We start from the raw sequence: 23,841 nt of genomic DNA, 5'->3' as shown, positions 1-23,841 counted from the left end.
TTCCATTGTGCGTGCATGTATATGTGTGTGTGTGTGTGTGTGTGTGTATGTATACACACATATATACATAACTTCTTTACCTACTTGTATTGGAAAATAATACATTCCAATTAAAGAAAATTAGAAAAATAAGTTAAGGAAGTAAAACTCACACAAATTCTAGCTAATTTCAATATAAAATTCCAAAGTTCTCTAAGGTTAGTGTTAAAAAGAGGTAGGAATAAATTAAATGGACTTCTGCTCTAAGTAGAATGTAGAAGTATGCAAAACACCTATGCTTCCCTGGTAACAACAAGGGACACCCAGACAAAATAAAAATCTCACTTTTCTATGAGGTTAGTAAAGAGTAGTGGGTGCTAGTAAGCAGTATGGGCTACATAATTTGGAAAATGCAGAGCCCCTTGTTCAAAAATTATTAAGAATTTTAAGATGGTAATATCAGACCATTAAACCAAGTGTAGGGTCTATCTAATCATAAGGGCCTGTGCAATTGCAAGCCCATGAAGCCTTTCTACCTGGAAGCCTGGATGACCAGAAATTTAAAAAAAAAAAATCCCCTTTATAAGTGAGCATAAAGCTGTGTCAGTTTCCTTACCCGGCAGTGATCTTTAACCATCCATTGAGGGAACTGTTGGTCTGCCATGGTGCAGGAACTTTGCAGAGATGAAGAGAAATCAGCTGGACCTTAAGCATCTGCATGAGCTGGAGGAACAAACTGGAGTCTGAAAGACACCTAAATACAAAAACAAATGACTCAGACAAACAATCCCTGCCCAGACCCTATGACTCCCTTCTGAGTTTTATCAAAAAAGCAGCAGTCCAGGAGGGGCTGGAAAAATAGAGGACTTAAAGAGGCCAACACATTCTTAACATTACTTGGGCTTCAGGGCCCTGACAGAGTTGACTTCAAAGGTGAAGCAAAAATGTAAAAAAAAAAAAAATCAGTTCCAACTTCTCCCAATTGAATATTGACAAGATATAAGAATTGGCTATGAAGAGGGAAGTTGGAAGTTGGGTTAGACACAGGTGAACTTCAATCCAATTAAAGCAAAAGTAAAGTTCAACTCAAGTCTAGGAGGAATCAAAAGATCAGTATCTCATTTTGAATGTCAAGGAGATAAAGAGGCTTGTGCTAAATTATACTTCATCCTCTATAATTTTTCCCACATAATGTCTAATACACAATAAAACAATTGAAGATGTACAAACAAGAAGTAAAATGGGACCTATAATCAAAAGAAAACACAGTCGATGGGGCATCTGGGTGGCTCAGTTGGCTAAGCATCCAACTTTGGCTCAGGCCATAATCTCATGGTCTGTGGGTTTGAGCCCCCGCTTCGACCTCTGTTCTGACAGCTCAGAGCCTCGAGCCTGCTTCACATTCTGTGTCTCTCTCTGCCCCTTCCCTCCTCACACTTTGTCTCTCTCCCTCTCAAAAATAAATAAACATTAAAAATTTTTTTTTAAATAAATAGAAAAAGGTATGAAAGGTATGAGCAGAAACCAATGAAATAAAAATATGAAAAGAGAGAAATCAACAAACCAAAAGTTTGTCTTTTAAAAGATGAAAAAAATAAACCCTTAGTAGAAATGAATTTAAAAAATGAAAGGAAAATGTATATGGGAGGAAAAAATGATCTCCTAGATTGAAATATTTTAATTGCTATATTTGATTATAATGCTTTACCACTTTGGCAGAATGTCTGAGGACAGATTACTAATAACTACACAACAATTTGGCTATTATTAAACAAAAGAAAGTAAAAGGTTGTATTAAAAGTTAACGTGATCATATGTGGCTCAGGGTTGAATGATATTTACAAATGTGAATTTAAACAAAAATTGAGATATTACTACATTGAGAGATGAGGGGATAAGAACGTGTACAGGTAGAGAGAGAAGGAATGTTCTTGTACCTGGGGGTGGTGTTATAAAAGAGCTTTATCATTGACTTCCTTAGAAGAAAGTCAATAGAAAATGTCTGAAATTGAAAAAATCAAAACACTGTAATATATTATGACATATGCAGTAAATAACAAAAGAATTATTAAAAAGTCTTGAAAGAATTTTTCTTTTGAGAGAACTGAGAATAGAATGGAGGGGTTGGGAACTACCAGGCTTTGGCGAAAAACCTAGAATATGTCAACTGTTAGTGCTTACCAACATGTGTATGTTTCTCTACAGTTCTCAAGCTCACATGCAGTAAAGTGGGAGGGGGAGGGATCTTTGATATGTGGGCAAAGTGATATACGCCAGTTTTTAGGGATGACCTCTAAAACTTTTGGTATGATTCAACATGCTTTCTTTCTTGTCAGATGAGCTGTGGACTCAAGTCTTAGGAGATAGTAGAACCAGTAAAAATTAAACAAAAGAACACAAGAAACAACCTGCATCCTTGAGTCTAATGTTTCATCTGACTAGTAACATCTGAATTTCCTGTGAGAAATAAAAATTTATTGTATCAAACCCCTGAAATGTTGGGGTTTTCTGTGACAGTAGTAAATTCATCATGGTGGTTTAAAAAAAAATGGCCACAATTTCCTTGACAATCTTTTGAGAAATGGTATCTATCTATGTCCCCTTTCCTATAATCTGGACAGGTTTTAAGACACACTTATAACCAAAATAATGTGTGAGAAGTGACAGTGTGTTACTCTTTGATACTGGGTCAGAAAAGAACATGTAGTTTCTGCCTTGTTCATGGCAATGCTGGACTGTGGAGCACTCAGAAGTCTGATTACGCAGCTGCCATACTGTGAGGAAGTTCAGGCCACATGGAGAGTCTTGCACACAGGATTTCTGCTAGCATTCATAGACTTCCGAGCTGAGTTATCAGAGAAAAGCTGACTCTCTGTGCCGTGCTGAACACACAATCCATGAACACAATAAAAAAGTTGTTTTAAGTCATGTTTTGGACTAATGTATTACAGAGCACAACCCAATACTCACATCACTTCAATGAATAAACAGTATCATTTGCTTTTTTTAACCTGAGCACCTGAACTAAAGCAGTTAAAGAAGAAAAAGGCATGAATTATTTATTCTTGGCTTGGAGACTTTGCTATTGTTAACTTTTTTCACCCAGGAAGTTCATCTTTCCTCCTAAAGCAGTGGCTTTCAAACTTTTTAAAGAGAAATGCACAAGAAGACATACATTTTATAAATGCACGCACCCACACAGAGATCTTTCTTATGATGGGGTTAAGTTTCGATAAACCCATGGTTAAGTTGAAAATGTATTTAATACACCCAACCTACCGAACATCATAGACTAGCTACCGTAAATGTGCTTAGAATACTTACATTAGCCTAAAGCTGGGCAAAATCATCTAACACTAAGCCTATTTCATAATGAAGTATCGAATATCCCATGTAATTGAATACTGTACTGAAAGTGACAAACAGAATGGTTGTAAGTGTACTGATTGTTTACCCTTGTGATGGCCTGGCTGATGTGGCTGCTCACAAGAGAATTTCATACCCATACATATGGGTAGTTCAGGAAAATATCAAGTTAAAACTCAAAGTTTGGTTTCTACCGAATGCATACTGAATTCACACCATTATAAGGTCGAAAAATCCCAAGTTAAACCAGGGACTGTCTGCAATTTAAAACTCCATGAAATAATACTTCACCAAGTGCCATGTGCTGACATTTCCACAGTATACTATTTCATTTTTTTAAATGTGTAGTTTTGGGGTGCCTGGCTGGCTGTGTCAGGGGAGCCTGCAACTACAGCTCTCAGGGTCATGAGTTCAAGTCCCACACTGGGCCTAGAACTTACTTAAAAAATTAATAAAAATTTTAAAAACATGTAGCTGTGACTCACTACATTTCCTTGCTTACAAATGGGACTTCCACCAATGGGTCCCACACATTCCCCTTGAAAAGCACTGCTCTTAAGCTATAATCATTCTTCAAGGCCTTACTCAAGTCCAACCAATGAGCCTTTGTTGACCACTCCATTCTGAGCTCTTGTAAAATTACTACAATTTACTAGTCACGTTGTGTTTTCTGTACTACCCAGGTTTTAACTTGATGTCCTAAGCTCGTCTAGCGCAAGGTTCTGTCCTTTACCTCTTACATGCTAAATTCAAAGTACTCAATAAATACAATGCTTAATATCTGGCCATTGTGTTTCTGAATCTCACAATTCGTTGGGATTTTCTTTGGGGTGGGGTAAGGAAACGTGGTTTAATAATCCACCCACGTATTATGCTTAATTCCAAAATGGAAGAGTACACAAAGAGTGGTGTGCAGTTTTCAAGAGAACCAAACCATCAAGGTACACACAATGTTTCTAAGAGCTTTCATTACTACGCACCGCACGAAGTACTCATCTTGACATAGCCATAAAAACGTAACAGAACCAAATTCTCTCACGACTAAAATATTTTTGGAATTGGAAAAATGGAAAAGTGTTCCGTGGGATCAGCATTTTTCACAACTCACTGCAACTACACCTTGAGAGTACACTTCCAGAACCGCGTGCCACTTAAGCAGGAAACTCGGCTGGCAGGGTGTGAAGCTCAGCCTCACCAAGCGGGCCTCACTGCCCTGGGATCCTGTCTCTCTAGCAGAGAGGCTACACCGCCCGCAGCCCGAGAGGCTAAGGCGGGACTTCCCCCTCTAACCCCGCCCCGCGTCCCTCCCCAGCCGTTACTTTCGGCGCGGGACCTGCGCGGCGCCGGGCTCTAGCAACGGCCCTAGCAACGGCCGGACTCCTCCCTCCGGTGTCTCCCGGAAAGCGCTCCGCCGCGCCCGCGCGCGGCCTCAGCCGGGAGCGCGCCTCGGGCTCTGGGGGAGCCGAAGACGCGTGGAGCTGTGCGAGGACCCGCGGGCGGTGCAGGTCTGAGTCCCACTCCGATCCCTGGTGCCGGTCTCCTCGCCCCTCTGCGGACCAGTGGTCTGGCCTGAGCCGTGCGTCCGCAGGGAGTGGACGCTCCTTGGCCGGGCCTTAGTGGAGGTTGTGCAGAGTGTCGCCTGTGAGCGGGGCCCTGGTCCCTGTGCGAGCGCTTGCATTTTTTAGGATCCTGCGGGCCCCTTGGGAAAAAGGCTTCTAAATTTTACCTCAAAACAAAACAAAAAATGTTTTCCCCCAACAATTATTTTTCAGTGGTTTCCGCGCCAAGGAAAGTCTGTTCTGGCAGGCAGTCCCCAAGGAAGTATTTATTTTTTAGTGTTTGGAGTGGTTTGCGAGGGATTGGTAATCAGGGAAGGAGAAGCTAAGCACAGACAGTGTGCCGTGCAGTGTATTTAACATAATAAGTAGTGGTTACATAATAAGCCAAGGAGTCTGTTTCTTATGTCTACATTACTTCTTGGGAACATAGGACAAGTAAAGAAGTATATTAATACTTTTAAGATGCCAGTTCATGGAGTTGGATGATAAAATCGCTGCTTAAACCCACAGCATTTAAGTATTACTTCTGCCCGAAACCGTAGTGTACCATTTAAAACTAAGGCAAGATAGTCTGCCTACCACATGATGGATGATGTGGGAGAGGCCACTGGTCCTGCATGAAGAGGGTGGCACCTTGGGTTTTTCAAAAATGAATGTTGGACCTGTGTATATTATGTGACCAGGTTCTTCAAAATATTTAAGGAAAAAAAATTAAGGAAAAATGCTTTATCTAGTAGTGACTTGATCTACAATATGTGGTTGGGGTGTTTTATATAGTATTCCATTGGGAAATGACTGGTAGCTAGGAACTTTTAACAGTATCGTTTTGCAAAAAACATATATGTGTATATATATAATATATAAAATTTGCCATGCTTCCACTTGTGCCAGGTTGCAGATGGCCCATAAAGATGGTTTGTTAGGTTCTTCAAGTAGGGAGATTGATACACATGATTTCTTTTTTAGAATGGTTTTGATGTGATAAGGAATTGTGGAATTCCTCCCTTTGCGCAAGACACAGAGATAGATACGTGAGATCAGTAAAGAATTCTGCTCTTGCAGAGTTGACTGTTAGGAGGGACAGCTTTGCTAAAAGGCAACTAACTACAAAAAGCAGATTTTTCCGTGCTAAATAAGTGAAACCAGTAATAAATGGGCAAAGTTAAAGAGATGTTAAGAGGTTGCCATAGAACATCTAGAGTCCTGACTTTGAGACTAAAATAGAGGATTACATGCAAGGTAGAATTGATGGAACTTGGTGAGTGATTACATTTGGGGGAAAAGAGGTTAGAGGGGGAGTAAAAAATTTGTTTTCACCCTAATTTGCAGAATGATGATTGTACCATCAAGGCATTTATTAGTTTTTTAGGAGTAAATTCTTTTTATGTTTTCTAAGTAACCCTCAAAACTTTCATCAATAAACCTCAAAAGAATTTGATGTTCATAAGCATGTTTTGAAGGTTGTGAATCGTTACATTTGCAACAAACTATTTGTACACATTTGAGGCAGGCTATTGGCTAGGTCAGGACCGATGCCCTTGTCATGTGGTTTCAGAGACCTTTGGAGGGAACTGTCCATAACTAACCACTTTTGGCGTCTTTTGTGTGGCCACCACAGCCATAAGTGAGCGTATAGGTGAAACGGGAGGGGGGAGCCATAAACATTTCCTTTTCACTGTCTCATAGGTATTTATGTTGTTTGATTTTGTAGAGGAAGGACATTTATATAAGGCTTCACTAATATCCATTTGGCTGTTTGGAAGGCCAAGCGGAATATAGGGAAATATTTCTGAGGCAGAATGCACTTAGAGGGCCCTAGAAAAACTCACAAGTAGTTTTCCACTGAATGTCAGGCAACCACATTGACCTTCTTGACATCCCCAGTAACTGTGTACGTCAGCCCCATATTGCTTGCGTTCTCTGGTGGCACATGCAAACCTTCTAAATAGTTACTGGAATACCCAGGAAAATGGAGTCAGGTTGAATTAGTCCAGTCCAGTTCCTTTTATAGAATGAGTCCCATGATGAAGTAATTCAAGACTATTACAACCTAAAAACGTTTTTTCATAAGGACCTCCGGCAACACCAGAGCAAACCCAAACCAAGATTTAGGTGAAACTTAACTAGCTTCCTAAGTGCAGTAATGGGACCTCTTTTGGCTTATGACAGTTGACCTTTGGTTGCCCAATAAGGTATTTGTAGCTCCGATTTCTGGAGACTAATAGTATCTCTTCCCAGACTGTTAAGGCTGCTCCTGTCCTTAGAATGATTTTTTTTTTAATTTTAGTCAAGATTTCTTTACCTGAGTCTGTAGATGGCCTTTTAGAGATGTGTAAACCGCATGAAATTGTGTGCAAAATATTGTGTCTGTGTATGCATCCATGTGAGAGGTCTAAGACTCTCTCACATGATCTTAAATGGATCTGAGACTCAAGAAAAGGAGGCAGCTTGGTAAATTTACTTTGAGTAAATTTGGCCAATATATTTTATTTTCCCAGTATATTTTAATGTATTTTTCTTCAATGACAAGCGTCTTTTTTCTTTGGGTCTCAAGCTTACTGGTATTTACAATCTATAAAAAAAACTCCTGATGAGTAATTAAATTAGTTTTACTAACTTCTTGTTGGTAAATTATGTTGAATATTATGTTCCACTGGACTTTTTGTTCACTTTCTATTTGGGATACCACAGAAAAGTTTCCTGCTGCAGTCACAGCATTTCTTCTCTTAGTGTTTGTACTCAAAGTGCCTGGGGCCTCATAGTTAAACACCACAATGCCATAAGGCTTTATAATGAAAGACTAATTTTACAGCTTTGGAATGCATATCAAATCAAAAGGTCCCCAGTCTCTTTTCTCCCTAAAAAGATAACTGTGCTTACAGAATATTTGAGTAACAGTTTGGACAGCCATTATTCTTTGAAAGAAATATTTAAATGGGAAAGTAATTTTACTATTTTATCTCTAGAAGTGAAGCATCTGAATGATTTATATTTTTAAAAAGCAGTATGAAATCTTCAAGCGAGAGGACATTAGTGTTACTTTGTAAAATTTTTAAGTTTATAAGATCACACTTTATTTTTCTGGGTATATATTTCACCTTTTGGGATAGTTTACAAATTATAATTGGTAGTAGATGCCTATCCTATTTTAGTGGATGTTTAGTTATGTTTGTGTGTGTGTTTTAATTTAAGTTGAAGAGGAATATATCTCTTAGAGCATAACCAACTACATTTTACTGATTTCACTGGAACCTTGTATTTTCATTAGGATTTAGGTTGATATTTGATATCATGTAACATCAGTTTAAAGTCAGAGCCTACAGGGTTGAATACATTCCTGGCTGATCCTAACATTAACTATTACATTCCTAAATAAAACAATAGTCACTGAAAAATGGATTGTTGGTACCTAAGTTTTATATTTAAATAACTTTTCTAAGATAGCATCTTTTTATTTTTATGGAGGGACTGGCCCAGAAGGGTAGTATATTGAGATTATTGCTTTTTAATTTTGTATTTTAAATCATGCTAATTTAGTGGCTTAAAAAGCTTATTAACATTTTTAAATAAATATAGCAGCACACAGTTTTAAATTAAATTGAGTGATTTTCTTTGTGGAGACAAGTATAAAATATTTCCTATCTTTATTTTGCCCCCACTTTTTGTTTTTTGCAGCACACCTATGATGTATGTTTTAGAAATAGATGTTAAACTTTGGTTCGAATGAAAAATGTCTGTCAATCCACCTATATTTCTCAAAGACAAAGAAGAAAATAATTCAAAATTTGTGGAAATACAACAGTCACAAACTACTTCCATAGCTACAGAAGATCCTCTTCAAAACTTATGCCTAGCATCTCAAGAAGTTCTTCAAAAAGCTCAGCAAAGTGGAAGATCAAAATGTCTCAAATGTGGTGGTTCAAGAATGTTCTATTGCTATACATGTTATGTCCCAGTTGAAAATGTACCTATTGAGCAGATGCCACTTGTGAAGGTTGGTAAGAAATTTAATTATTTGAAAGTAGGAAAAGAGGTTTTAAAAAGACATCGCATATATATCTGCTCTAAAATAATTGATAAGCTTGATAAATAGCGTCATTGTGGAAATGAATACTATTAATAGAAAATTTAAACTTACAGAGTGGTAAATCTATTTCTTTTTCTTGTCTCTGGAATAAGAGATTCACATTGCTAAAATACTTGGGTCTGAGTAGTATTGTTTTGAATGAAATCAATTACTTTTTCATTAATGATTATAATTCATCTAAAACATAGGAAAAAATATGGCATAAACATGAATAGTACAAGAGACAAGTATATAGCTTGCCTGAAGGAACTTCAAAAACTACTTCAAGGCCTTGGACTTCTTTTTAAAAAAACATATCCTAAAGGAACTAGGATTGATGTTTGTTTAGGTTTTTGTAGAACAAGCTTATTACCCCCATCCTACACTAGGAGATAGAGCTCATGTCAGTGACCTAAACTAAGTAAACTTGAAAAGGCTACGTATTCATTGGGCCATATTATAATTGTAGTTATTTAAGTCAGATTTTAAAAAATTGATTTGAATTGATTGCTTACACTATACTTTTTCTTGCTTACCAAGATACTCTTGTGTAGGTAAAAGGTGTATAGACCATGATATCTTTGTAATCAAAGAGTTTATTACATATATGTCAACTTGTCTAACATTTACATGAACGTAGGTAGTAAATCAAATAATGTGTAAAATTTGCTGCCTATTAGGGCTTTAGAGAGACTAAACTCTACACATGGGCTCATTAGAATTTGTTGGTAAGAAAATAAGTTGAAACTATATTCAAAAATATTTAATATGGTGACTTTAAGATTCATTTAAATTTGAAGTAGAATACTTTAATACTTATATTTTGTTACTTGAATTTCATTTTGTCTTGTATGCTGTCTTGTCAAGTTCATGGTCTCCTGAGAGGTCTAAAATCACACTTACAGGCTATTGGAAAGTTTATTGGTCAAGAAGAAATAGGCATGGAATCTAATCAGCTTCATAGTTACCTTAAAAAAAACTGAAAGCTTGAGGAAAATAATTTTTTTTAAGTTTCCTATTATCTTACAAGAATGTTACATTTCAAAGTATAGCTTTTAAAGTATACACAGAATTATTCTATCTTCTGTTCATATCATAGCCACATAAAGAGAGTATCCTTTTAGAAGTTTTAAGATGTATTGTGTTCCAAAGGATTGAAGATCAAAATAATAAAAGTCATTAACATACTGACTTTTCATAGAAATTTAAGAATAGAGGGTTATTTTCCAAATCAGTGACTCAAAACACCATGCCAAGGGTTTGATCAACTCTAAATAGCCTACCGGATCATGCAGAGTTTTTAAAAGTGTTAATGGCCATATATAAAACTCAGTATGTTAACATATATTGATAGTAATAAAAACTCTGTAAAGTTTTCGTTCTAATGTTTACTTTATTTTTACAAATCATTCAGTGTTTGCTTTTAGATAGCCTGCTTGGGAAGGAAAGACAACTACATGATGAGTAAGTGCCTCCCAAGCTTTAAAGTTTAGTCTATGGAATAAATTCATAAATACTGATTCTTTTCATGCAGAATATGATTTTTTTTAATGTCATGAGAAATGCATAAGTAAAAGATGCTCTTGGGTATTTTTTAAAAAAGGGAGTCTTCCCCCCCCCCCCAAAAAAAAACTCATGAGGTAAAAGAAATCTTCATCTTTAGTAGAGTCCTAGAATTTAATTTTTTTTTTAAGGTTCATTCATTTTTCAGAGACAGAGTGTGAATGGGGTTGGAGCAGAAAGAGAGAGGGAGACACAGAATCCAAAGCAGGCTCCAGGCTCTGAGCTGTCAACACAGAACCCGACACAGGGCTCGAACTCACAGACCGCAAGATCATGACCTGAGCTGAAGTAGGAGGCTTAACCGACTGAACCACCTAGGTGCCCCTAGAACCCTAGAATTTAAAAGACTCTTTTTTGGGAAAGTTGATAATCACACCGGAAAAGGCTTAGGGTACCTGCTAATGGCATTTTAATAAATTGGGGCAGAAAGATTTGGTAAATCTTTTATAGGAATTATAGGTGTTAGAGAACAGATGTTCTTTATGTATTTGAAAACAGAACATCTCTACTTGAACTGTGGTAAACACTGCTGGTGTTACTCTGTACCCTGTCATTATTTAAGAAGTATCTTCCTTTAAAATGTGTGAACTAGAGTACAAACAGTATTATTTCCACAATTTGATCTGTGCTTTTGTTCCATAGTATCAGAAACTTCAGGGACCTATACTGGGTCCCAGGATACTTCTTGAGCACAAAGTTTGCATAATTGTCTTATACTTGTAGAATTTAGTCCATGATAGGCTAGGTACGTGACTTTTAAATATATGAGTAACACTCTGTGTCCTTGATGTAAATGGTACCCTTCAGACATAGCCAGCTAATCAGAAATGTCACCTTTGGAATTTTCAGCTCTACTCATCAGCCATAGAAGAAAGTCAGTTTTACTAGTAATAGAATACTTTGTCACAATGTGCTTTCTTTTTCTTCTTTCCTCTTTCTATCTGCCCTGGGCTAAGATAATGCTGACCTGGGACTGAGAGACCCTGGGGAAAGGGAATGTAGTGTCAACTGAGACTGAGCATCATGAGGAAATTCTGATGTAGAGTTCAGCCAGAAGTAGACTGATGTAAAAATCATTTGTGAACTGCCTACTTAAATGGTAAATTTTCTATAACTAGAAGTTGGTTTGGTGATTTGAAGCAATTGGCCCTAATTGGTCACTAGGCCCAAGTGGGGAGGGAAGGAGATTTGGCGTTTGAAACCCTAAATTGAAAACTACTTGGGGTACATATTTATGGCCCTTCTGGGATATATACCCTCCTTTTCCACACAGTCACCCAGAAAAGTAAAGTATGTGCAGTTGGGACCATCTAGTAGCGTGCGGCAACTGCTCCTTTAAAAACCAGCTCTAGAATTAATGATACATACAACAATATGGATGACTCTCAGAACAATTATTCTGAGTGAAAGAAGTCAGATGAAAAGAGTACATACCATATTTGTATATTAATTTATGAATGATTATTTCAGTAAAAAATACATATTCAAGAACCAAAAAAAACCCCAACAGAAAAAGAAAAGAGCATATACCATATGATTTCATTTATATAAAACCTTAGAAAATGCAAACCTATAGTGATAGCAGAGCAATCATCATTGCCTAGGGACTGTGAGTGGTAGTTGATGGGGAAAGGGGAAGGAGGGAGGCACAAGAAGGCTTTTGGGGGCGACAGATAAATTTGTGATCTTGATTGTGGTGATGAACTCAAGGGTGTTAAAATTCATTATATTGTATACCTTAAATATGTGGCATTTATTATACCTATTTTATCCCTTTATTAAAGCTGTTTTAAAAAACAAAAATAGTTTTGTACTCCAGGGTAAAATAACTTGCCCCAGGGTAAATACCTGAATCCTACCTAAAATCCTGTTTTGGGTAAAGTGGAAGCTGGAAGAGTGTTTATCATAACAAATAAATCATTTATAATCAGTGAAGAATCCAACTTGGAGTTTCTTATATGTTATGGGGGGGATATGACTTGGCTTTCATTTTCATACTCTTGACTGTAGCACCTGTATACACATTATACAGAAAACTAAATCAAACAAGTCAGTGAAATACTAGTAAAATCTCACTCAAGAAATGCAAGAGAATATTATTTTTACAAAGAGGCAGGTCATAATCCATAACAAAGAAACTTTAAGGAAAATAGACAAAATTATTTTGAAGAGAGTTAATTTTTATATAAAGTGTGCACCTCTTGGACCTGTTACTTTTTCCAATTGATGATTATTTCATTTTTGCTGTGAAAGGCCACTGATGAGAATCATGATGTTCACAACAAAGGGTAATATCTTTGATCTCGAAGGACATGTAGGGAATAAAATTTGACTTGAAGTTAGATGTGAAGCCTTTGCCCAAACTTATATTTCCTTTTATTGTGTCATAAAATTAACAAACCTAGAGTTTATAGAAATTATAAAAAATGTTCTTGGCACAGATACTGAAATGCAAGGAATTGGACTCCCTGCCTATGTAACGTAAATGAAAATGACCTTGAAACTTTGCTTTAAGAGTAGATTCTATGTTAAAGGAGTTGGAAATAGTTGTTTAGTATGTGATCAACAATATCCAGGAAGAAATTGGGGTTTGCTTTATGGCTCTTAGAATTCTTAATATTCTAGTTTAGAAATGTATGATTTTCAAATTATATTTGTAGGAGCTTAGTGTGAACTTATTATTTCAGCCTTAAAGATTATTTTTATTAACATAAAAATTAGAATTTTTATGTTTGTTGTGTTGATTTCTCTTTTTTTTTAATTTTAGCTTCCACTGAAGATTGACATCATTAAACATCCAAATGAAACAGATGGCAAAAGTACTGCTGTACATGCAAAACTATTAGCACCTGAATTTGTAAATATTTACACGTATCCTTGTATTCCAGAATATGAAGAAAAGGACCATGAAGTAGGCAGCTTATTTTTTTACAACTCTTCACATTAAGTCTAAAAATGAATTTTTTTAATGTTTATTTTTTTTTGAGAGAGAGACAGAGTCAGAGTGTGAGTGGGGGAGGGGCAGAGAAAGAGGGAGACACAGAAACTGAAGCAGGCCCCAGGCTCTGAGCTGTCAGCACAGAGCCTGATGTAGGGCTCAAACTCAAGAACAGTGAGATTATGACCTGAGTGGAAGTCGGATGCTTAACTGAGCCACCCAGGTGTCTCTAAAAATGAATTTTAAATTCTATTACCTTTATAAGCTTACTTGAGCATAATTTAATATTTTTCTTAATGACCTAGAGTTATTTTTTTATAGCAATAAACATACAAATTATTTACTTCATTGGTATCTTCAAAGATCAAATGATTTTAGATTGTTAAGGCTTTTTTGAATCTTGTCTTTCCACTTTATATAGTTTTTCTGCATTATTTCTTCAGGTTTTTACTTACTGCCAATATTACTGTGCCTGCTTTTACTTTCTTCCCTCCATTTTCCTGCCTATAGTACATACAGATCTAATTTGATACGAACTAAGAAACCATATTATGAACATAATGGGAACATATTCAACATGTTTGTTTCTTGTCAAGTTTTAAGTCAGAATTTATTCATTTCAAAGATCATAATAGCACACTGCTGACTTAAGTTTCTTTGCTTTAGGTTGCACTGGTTTTTCCTGGACCTAAGTCTATTTCAATAAAAGATCTTTCTTTTCATCTGCAAAAAAGGATTCAAAATAATGTTAGAGACAAAAATGACCCTGAGAAGCCATCTGTTAAACGCAAAAAAACTGAAGAACAGGATTTAAATGACAGCAAGGGCCAAGACACAACACTGAAAAAAATTATATTTATCGATAGCACCTGGAACCAAACAAACAAAATATTCACTGATGAGAGACTTCAAGGTAAGAAAAACAAATTTTTTGTGGATTGCTCTGTCTCCCAACTTTCATTTAAAAAAACTTCAAACCTGCAGATTATTGGAAGAATTGCACTGAATACCCATACATTTTGCCACATTTGTTTTATTCTCTATTATATGTGTGTTTATACTTAGATATATCATTCATTTTTGGTTGAACTGCTTGAAAGTAAGTTGCAGGCTTGGCAACACTTCGCCCTTAAATACCTAACTATACATCTTTTAAGAATAATTGCAAAGTCACAATACCATTATCACTCTAAGCAAATTAACAAAAGTTCTCTAATCTGTAATACAGAACATAGTCCATATTCACATTTCCCTAATCGACCCAAAGTATCTTTTGTAGCTCTTTTTTCCTTCATATCCCATGTAGTTATTAGGCCTCCTCAGTCTGATTTAACATAGAGTTTCTCCTGTTTTTGTTTTCTATGACTTTGACTGGCGTGAGGAGGACCGGGCAGTTGTCTGAATGCTCCATCATAATTAGATTCACTTCAGTATTTTTGCAAGGATACTTCGTGATAAGGATAAATCTAGGGTTGTCCATGACATTTCCAGTTTATACTTGTTCTGATACGATTATTAATAGCATTCCCTTTCATTCTCAGAAATGAAGCTCTTTAACTTACTAATTATATGATTACCCTATTCATAGGTAAAGTTATATACTTATTGCATCAAATCAAGAGGCATATAATGTAAGTTCCGTTATTGGTAACAACTTTAATTAAAGTGGTGATTGCCAGGTCTCTCCATTATAAAGGTTTGTTTTCTTCTTTGAAACTAGTAGTAGTAACCTGTGGGGTGACGCTTCGAGACTATAAACTGTCTATTTCCCAACTGAGAAATGGGAAATTTCTGTTCACTGAGTGGTTTTAGTATTCATTGATGACTTGCCTAAATCAGTACTTACATCAAGGATTGCAAAATGATGACATTTCTTTTACATTTGTTAGCTGGCTTTCTTATGTAAAGAACTCTTCTCCACATCCCCCTTCTTTTTTTTTTTTCCACTCTCCCCCTGCCCCTTTTTGAGGTCACTGTACATTTTTAGATTTCCTTTTAGCTCATCATACGTAATATGTTGTGATTGTATCTTTTTTGATGCCCACATTGTCTCAACTTTTGCTAGTGGAGGCCTTCAAGCCCTCTCTGTGTCATGGCCTCATTAGTCTTTTCTGGTACAACAGGATGTCCCAAGTTCACTTGTACTTTTTTCCTGCCCCAGATCTAGAACCAATGATTGATTATACAAAGGAGCTGTGGTTCTTTTTAGTGGGGACTAATATTAGAAATCAAGAGCTAGTAAACTTATTACAACTTGGATGTCATTGCTACAGTGGATAGAGCCAAGGAAAATGCACATATATCATGAGTTCACATGGATAGTTCCAATTCCAAGATTTAACTTCCCAGGGATTTTCTTTCTTTTGTTTTACCTTTGTATGTCTCTGTCTCTTAGAGTGAAAAGTTTAGTTCCTAATAAAATGGTTTAAAAGAGTTTCTTCACTTGCCCAACTAGCACAGCTGGTAATTTGAAGAACAGGAACTCATGTTACCTCTCTTGTTTACTTGCACCTTACTTAGTTCTTCAGGATTTTTCAGTAGTTTCTCTAAATACTTTAGATTTATTTCCAGCTCTTGATAGCTTTGTTTGTGTACCATGTTTGATTAGAAGGCAAGAGAGCTACCCAGTTGGTTTTAGACAGTTGCCAAAACAGTTTCAACCTGGGAGACCCTTTCTCAGGCTATTGTTAAAAATGCACATCACCTAGAAAAGAAAGTTTATGACACTTCTTTGGAGTTTAACTTGTGTTAACTAATCTCAAACTAACGTGAGTGACAATACTAGATTTAATTTACATAGTTCATACCTCTGAGGTCAACATACATGTTGGTAAGATTGCTTTGTCATTCTAATTGTGTGCATACCTGTGTGTTTGTTGGTGAGAATGATAAGCAGAAAGATAGAGACAGAGAAATTGTGTGTGTGTGTGTGTGTGTGAGAGAGAGAGAGAGAGGGAAGGGGGGGGAAGTGGGAAGGAGAGAGACAGAGAAACTACAGAGTATAAGACCTAGAAGAATCTTTTTGCTGATATTTAATAGAGGGATGGAGCCCTAAGGCCCGACTCTTTGGAGCACTCCCTGCCACACTGCATTGGATGGTTACAGCAGCACCTTATTCCTCAGTTTGAAGATTTTTCTGAACTACTTTCTTTACAATTATCTTATATGGTAATTGAAAGAATCAAATGAAAGAACATGAGTGAAAGCAGTTAAAAAAAACTATAAAAGGAATTATTGAGGCACAATTCAAAAATCTGTTTTCAGAGTGTTCATATTTGAAATTAAGGCTTCAAATCAGATTTGTACCAAAATTTCTGTTATTCCTTTCCAGATCACATAGTAGGTATCCTGTATTTTTAAAAGGGGATTTCTTAATTCCTTCAAAACCATGAAATCTGCATGTCCTACTTCAACCCCTCTCCCTTCTAGTGCCTTATTGCACCACAGGGACTACTTCAGGCTTTGCACATACTTAACAATCTCTGTATATGTGAAAAAACAGTTTCCAGTAAAACCAAATTACTTCCTCAAGACACAATCCATGTTTGCTATAAATCATTGCCTTTGGGTTTTAAAACATTTTATCATTTGCTGGGATTAAACTGAACAAACCAGCTTTTTTTTTTCAATATATGAAATTTATTGTCAAATTGGTTTCCATACAATACCCAGTGCTCATCCCACAAGGTGCCCTCCTCAATACCCATCACCCACCCTCCCCTCCCTCCCACCCCCCATCAACCTCAGTTTGTTCTCAGTTTTTAAGAGTCTCTTAAGCTTTGTCTCTCTCCCACTCTAACATCTTTTTTTTTTTTTCCTTCCCCTCCTCCATGGGTTTCTTTTAAGTTTCTCAGGATCCACATAAGAGTGAAAACATATGGTATCTGTCTTTCTCTGTATGGCTTATTACGCTTAGCATTACACTCTCCATTTCCATCCACGTTGCTACAAAGGGCCATATTTCATTCTTTCTCATTGCCATGTAGTACTGCATTGTGTATATAAACCACAATTTCTTTATCCATTCATCATGAACACACCAGCTTTAAACCTCAGATAAAACCCTCAAATGTAATGTATTGGAAATTGTTTCAGTTATCTTATGAATGCAGAGGTTAAGAATCTCTTTAACAATGTAGAAACACACTGTTTTGCCACATTTTACAGAGAAATAGCTCTGAATGTTTTACTCTTGGCAAAATAAAACATTTGAAGGTTGAGCGCATAATTTAATCATAAAATGTGAACTTACACGTGAAGAGTGATAATAACATTCTTGAAGACTCACCATAGGAAACCTTAGAAGAAGGTGGTGAGGAAGGATGGTTACTTTTGTTGGAGAGGCAGTCCAAATTATAAAAACTGGGATTATATAATTTGTTTTATGGGTACCTAGGTGGCTCAGTCAATTAAGCATCCAACTTCAGCTCAGGTCATGATTTCATCGCTCGTGAGTTCGAGCCCGGTGTCAGGTTCTGTGCTGACAGCTCAGAGCCTGGAGTCTGCTTTAGATTCTGTGTCTCCTTCTCTCTCTGCTGCTCCCCATTCATGCTCTGTCTCTGTCTCTGTCTCTCAAAAATAAATAAACATTTAAAAACATTTTTTTTTAAATTGGCCAGCCATCTCCCTTCATTTTGACTGTATTGATATGTTTAAAGTGACTGCTTTTTTTTTTTTTAGATTAAAAGCATTGCCTGAACTGTAGTCAGTGTGTAAGTGAGTGCTGTATCATATACTGCCTCATTCAGTCCTCACAATGACAGTATGAGGATAGCTCAAGATTTTTACTCTTACTTTTCAGTTGAAGAAATTCAGGCAATAATTTTGAAGGGAAAAGCCATTTATAATTATCTGCTTTAAAATTCTGCTAAAAAAGATTTGCTGATTTCATCATAAAATTATTGTCAAAAAATGCTAGCAAAAGAATTTTTTAATATATGTGTTGAGCTTTTAAAAATAAATATTTTCTATATAATCCCATGCCTGTGTTTTTCAGTGTGTTTTCAAAGGTTCTATATACTAATAAGAAAATCATTAAAACAGGATGGATTAATGGTAATAATCACTAACTCTTGATTTTTGTACTTAACATTTTAGAACATATTAGGTGTATTAGAAACCAGCATTATTTAATAGTTACTTTTGGTTTGTTTTTTAGAAATTGCATTGTGATATCAAATTCCTATGTTAACATTTTAATTGTACTAATTAGGACACTTTCAAATGTTTTTGCCTTTACTTCTTGGATATAGTTAACATTAATACAAATAGTCAAAAGAGTTTGGTTTGGGTTGTTACAACTTTTGTGTATCTTTGAGTCAAAATGATTCACACTGAAATATTTTCAGGGCGCCTGGGTGGATCCATTGATCAGGTCATGATCTCACAGTTTGTGGGTTTGAGCCTGGCATCAGGCTCTGTGCTGATAGCTTGGAGCCTAGAGCCTGCTTTGGATTCTGTGTCTCCCTCTCTTCTGCCCTTCCCTTGCTCATACTCTGTCTCTCTATCTCTCTCAAAAATAAATAAAACATTAAAAAAAATCAAATTGGAATATTTTCAGAATACCCAGATAGAATACTTTAAAGGTTGTGATTTGTCCATTCATTCAGTAATATTTGTTGAACACCTGCTCCTGGATAGGTGATGTCCTAGATTGGGGGATGGAAAGGAGAATAGAGCAATCTCTCTACTCTCTAGTTGATCACAGTGGCTATTAGTTAGGGTTGTGTCTCCCCATATGAAACAGAAACCCAGATGGAATCTTAAAACAAGTAGTGAGTTTACTTTTCATGGGTAAAAGTCCAGAAATAGGTAGTCCAAGCTATTATAAGGACTTCACAATGCCTGTAAAGATGCATACTCATTCCATTTTATTCCTCCATCACTTTAATCCTTGTAAGATAGCTGCTAGGTCCCAAGGCAAACCATATATATTCCAGTTGTTATATGCCCACTGAGTCTGGCTCTTTCATTAAAAAATAAATATATAATATAATAATAGCTTTCTTGGAATTTCCTCCTAGGAGTTTTCATTTTTCCTTCTTTGACCAGAATGGTTCACATGACCACTCTGGCTATGAGTAGAGCTGGGACATAGTTTTTATTTTTAGCTGGACACTTGCCATACTGAACAGGATTGAGGTTTGTTAATATTGAGAGAAGGAGAACATGAATATTGAGAAGATAGTGGACATTGTCTGCCATGTAATCTATTACAGGAGGCAGACAAGTAAGCAGGTAAGAAAATTCAATAAATTTTAGATGCAGGGGTAGCATTGAGGAGACACAATCCTGTTCTTCGTGGATTCCCTGAAGGATTAACTGTTTCTGTTGAAATCTTGATGGATAAAGGGCTGAGGCCTGGGCAGTTCAGTCAAAGGGAATGGCATATACACAAAGATATAAAAACATCATTTTACGTTCAGGACACTGAAAAAGTTGAATATGGTGTAGAATGTGTACGTATATAAGAATGGTAGGAGAAATAACTGTGAAGAAATACAAACTGTGAATGCCCTTGAATATCATACCTGGGAATTCGGTCTTTTTTTCCACAGGTGCTATGACACTTGTAGAGAATTTAATGCCAGACATTGACATGATTAGATTTGTATTGTAAGCCTAATGGGAAGAACAGGGCTGGGACCTGACTTCTGGCTCTCATTCTGCCACTAAATAGGCAAAGGTGTTATTTATATTACTTTTTAAACTAAGTTATAACACATGTGAAAGAACATATATATATATATATAATATAATGTTATAGCACATGGTGATATAATGAATAATTAAGAACCCAGGCACCAGAATTGTATCAATAACTTATCTACCTATGTTCTTCCCTGCGTGACTCCACTTCTCCCCTGATCAGAGGTAACTTTTCTCCTGAATTATGTTTTCATCATTCCTTTGTGTTTTATTTATATGCATCAGCTTTCATAATCTTTGTTATTTAGTTTTTTATTTTGACCTGCATGTTGTATTCCCGGGGACCTGCAATCTAAAGTCACCATTTTGTTTCTAAGGTTTACCCCTGTTGTTACATGATTAGCTATAGTTTATTCATTTTCACTGCTGTGTATTATCTGTGTGAATATACTACAGTTTATCTAGTCTCCTATTGATGAAACACTTGAGTTAATTCTAGTTTCTGCTCTTACAAATTACGCATCTGCGAATACTCTTATGCATGTACAAGGTTCCTTAAGGAAACATACCTTGAAGTGGAATTGTTGGGTTGTTGCATATGAGAATGCCCACTTCTACAAGGTAATGCCAACTGTTTTCCAAAGTTGGGTATACAGATTTATACACCCGTCATTAATGTATAAGAGTCCCCATTGATCCATGATGCCTCCTATCTTGGTATTGTCAGATGTTTGATTTTTGCCAGTCTAGCAGGTATAAAGTGGCATCTCATTGTGATCATAATTTGCCTTTCCCTTAGTTAATAATTGGATTGAGCATCCTTTTGTTCATTTATTTGGCCACACGCATCCCGTTCTGTGAAACAATTATGTGCATCTTTCTAATTTTTTAAAATTGATTTGTAGGAATTCTTTAGATCTACTAGAATGTAGATAATAATGTTTTGAAATATCTCCTTGTAGCTTATGACTCATCTTTTAAATTTCTTTATGGTATCCTTTGAGGAATAGAAATTCTTGATGTAGAATTCAATCTTTCATGTTGAGCACTTGCTATGTCTTGTATAAATCCTCTCTACCCTAAGATACTATATTTTTAGTAATTTGTTTATTGATTTTAAAAGTATTTTCTCTGTAAGTAATGTCAATTGTGTTTCTTCCTTTCCAGTTCTTACACATCTAATTAATTTATTGTTTTTTTACTGTGTCAGCTCAGACCTCCGGGTTGACCCTCTGATGTTGAGGGAAGCCCTGTAGACAGACTGTAGAGGTCATCCTGTGTTTCAGTCTCAGAATCTTTTACATGGAGGATTTCATCTATTCATGTTTGCTATGAGTATTGATATTTTGGGATATATTTCTACCATCTTAATTTTATTTGTCCTATTGTTTACTTTTTTTGTTGTTGACTTTTTTTCAAGTTTTTATCTTTTTCCATTCTGTAATATTCCTATTTTGGTTCTTTTAGAAAATTGTACTCTGCACATGCGACTTATTTTAAGTCAAACAGTATTTTAAACAAGATTTTAATCTTCCCTTTTGAACACGCTAAGCACTTAGCAGACAATGTTTGATTCAACTTCCTCCTTGTTCACTAAGTTACTGTTATCTTCTTCATTATTTTTGTTCTGCCCTTTATCTTCAGCCCGCAAATTACATATGGTTATTGTTTTTGTTTCATTCAGGTAGCATTTATTTGGATTTGCATAGATGTTTATTGTTTTCTTTGCTCACCTTTCCTTTAACCCAGACTGTCTTTGCTGAAATACATTCCTTAGCAATTACTTTCATTTGGTTTCCTGTTGGCATATGTTCAGTTTTTGTTACTTTACTAATGTTTTCATTCCTGTTGTTAATACATAGTTCTGCTGAGTACACAATTTGAGGTTGTTAGTTTTTTCTCTTGACACTTTGAAGGTTTTATTCTGGAGTCTTCAGTACTTTACTATTGCTGACAAAAAGTCTCCTATCATTCCCATTACCATTCTTTTGTATATGATCTGCCACTTCTTAATCCCTGCTTTAAAAATCTCTTTAACTTTGCTCTTTTGCAGTTATACTATTGTGTGATGGATCTAGGCCTTGATTTCTGTAGATTTATTCTGCTTGAGATACATTATTTCATGGATCTGTGGCTTTGCATTTTTAAAAATAGTCTATGGAAAAGTCATGGACATTATCTCTTTAAATACTATCTCTCCTCCATTCTCTGTTCTCTCCCCCTGCAAGTCCTATGTAGACATTTGATCCTCCTTATCTCTTAAAAATCTTAATATTTTACAGTATTTTATTTCTTGTCATTCTTTGCTGCATTTCTGAAGTTGCATTTAGGTTAAAGAGAGGTGTGATACTAGGGAATCATCGGTAACTCAAAAGTTCCTTATCTGGGTAGGGAGGCTCATTTTAATACTCCCTTCTCCCTTTAATACTACTTTCTCACTTTGAAATAAATATGCTTTATAAAAAGTATAGCAAAATAAATATAATGTGAATCTAAGTAGTGGTCTAAGGTGCTAAAAGCATTTTGGGTTTGTATGTTCACATCTGAGTTTTAAGAGGTCAAAGAACTGTTCTGTGATTTCATGAATTATTTCCTCTTTAAATGCACAGGAGTAAGACATTCTAGCTGACTGTGTCATTGAGGCCTCATGTACAGATGTGGCAGAGCCAAAGAAACAACATTAGGTACTCTGTTCATGAATATATAGCCAAAAAGTGATAATCCAGAAGTCAACTTTAACTATATTAAGGACCATTAACTTGCCTATCTCTCCCAGTGAGTTTTAGAATGATGTTTGAAATGTCAGTTTATCAAGGAAATGAAACCTTCTGAATATTGGTGAATTTAGTCCTGTCACTGGTTAAAATGTAAAAAGACACTGGTAGATAGAAAATAGCATCTTGATTACTTTTAACTCATGGTTGCAAGTTCTAAGATTTATGTATAAGATTTTGTTCTGTGTTTTATATTGCTTCTGTATTTACCTTAATGCATTTAAGAAAATACCCTATTTGGTTGGGGTTGAAGGAACTTGTGTATTCTCTTAAAAAAAATTCTTAAAATAATTAAGAGAAATTATCATTGTGCCAGATCCTGTGGTTAATAAAAAATATTTATACTTATTTGTTTTTGGCAGGACTGTTACAAGTTGAGTTGAAAACAAGAAAAACTTGCTTTTGGCGCCATCAAAAAGGAAAGCCAGACACCTTCCTTTCCACAATTGAAGCTATTTACTACTTTCTAGTAGACTACCATACTGATATATTAAAAGAGAAATACCAAGGACAATATGACAATCTCTTATTTTTCTACTCTTTTATGTACCAGCTGATAAAGAATGCCAAATGTTCTGGAGACAAGGAAATGAGAAAACTTATCCATTAGTTTTTAAAAAGCTACTTATGTCATTTTATTTTGCTAAAAATCAATAAACCTTTACTTGTGCTTTGTTTATTCTTAGGAAATATTAATATATAATGTCTGTTAGATCACTTGAGAAAATAAGGTTTCATTCATTTACCTCATTTTCTAAGGGAATTTTTAGAGATAGTATTGACTGAAACACTCATTTCAGAAGTTATTTGCTCAAGTTGGGTATATCTCAATTCATTACTACTTTTTAATATAATATATGTTATATTTATGTAATTAGATATAATAGTTGTTTAGGGATCTTCATATTTTTCTATCTATACCCACTACCACATTTGGAGGTAGATGGG

The 23,841-nt window shown here is 35.7% G+C and overlaps 2 protein-coding genes across 12 annotated transcripts in view; one reads left to right on the top strand and one right to left on the bottom strand.

Moving 5' to 3' along the window:
* FAM227B (family with sequence similarity 227 member B) overlaps positions 1-4,663 on the bottom strand; it is a 196,019-nt gene extending 191,356 nt beyond the window's left edge. For 6 of the 11 annotated variants that reach the window (XR_008299184.1, XR_008299183.1, XR_003423078.2 and 3 more), the window contains exons 1-2: positions 4,454-4,662; positions 596-733 (exon numbers count right to left, since the gene is read on the bottom strand). Coding sequence is in view for 6 of the 11 variants with exons in the window: in XM_053224042.1 (XP_053080017.1) it covers positions 596-643 (48 nt within the window). In the remaining 5 variants the exon portion in view is untranslated. Of the gene's footprint in view, positions 1-595; positions 734-4,453 lie in introns of all 11 variants that reach the window. The other 5 variants (XR_008299186.1, XM_053224041.1, XM_027067224.2 and 2 more) reach the window with 2 other exon arrangements.
* Positions 4,664-4,709: 46 nt separating this feature from the next.
* On the top strand, positions 4,710-23,572 carry DTWD1 (DTW domain containing 1). Its single transcript, XM_015063453.3, has 5 exons — positions 4,710-4,850; positions 8,580-8,898; positions 13,301-13,444; positions 14,138-14,384; positions 23,256-23,572. Exons 2-5 carry the CDS (start codon positions 8,635-8,637, stop codon positions 23,501-23,503), a joined length of 903 nt encoding a protein of 300 aa, XP_014918939.1. The 5' UTR covers positions 4,710-4,850; positions 8,580-8,634; the 3' UTR covers positions 23,504-23,572.
* The last annotated feature ends 269 nt before the right edge of the window (positions 23,573-23,841 follow it).

This window comes from Acinonyx jubatus, chromosome B3 (genome assembly GCF_027475565.1).
Source record: "Acinonyx jubatus isolate Ajub_Pintada_27869175 chromosome B3, VMU_Ajub_asm_v1.0, whole genome shotgun sequence".
Lineage (NCBI taxonomy): Eukaryota > Metazoa > Chordata > Mammalia > Carnivora > Felidae > Acinonyx > Acinonyx jubatus.
Note: the sequence above shows the minus strand (reverse complement) of the source record. Positions and strands in the feature narration are given on the sequence as shown.

Bases quoted from the DNA above. Each gene is read 5' to 3' on its own strand.
- DTWD1 (XM_015063453.3), top strand. From the start codon at position 8,635: ATGTCTGTCAATCCACCTATATTTCTCAAAGACAAAGAAGAAAATAAT. The intron at 8,899-13,300 runs GTTGGTAAGAAA...TTTTAATTTTAG, and splicing joins AGCAGATGCCACTTGTGAAG to CTTCCACTGAAGATTGACAT. The intron at 13,445-14,137 runs GTAGGCAGCTTA...TCTTTGCTTTAG, and splicing joins ATGAAGAAAAGGACCATGAA to GTTGCACTGGTTTTTCCTGG.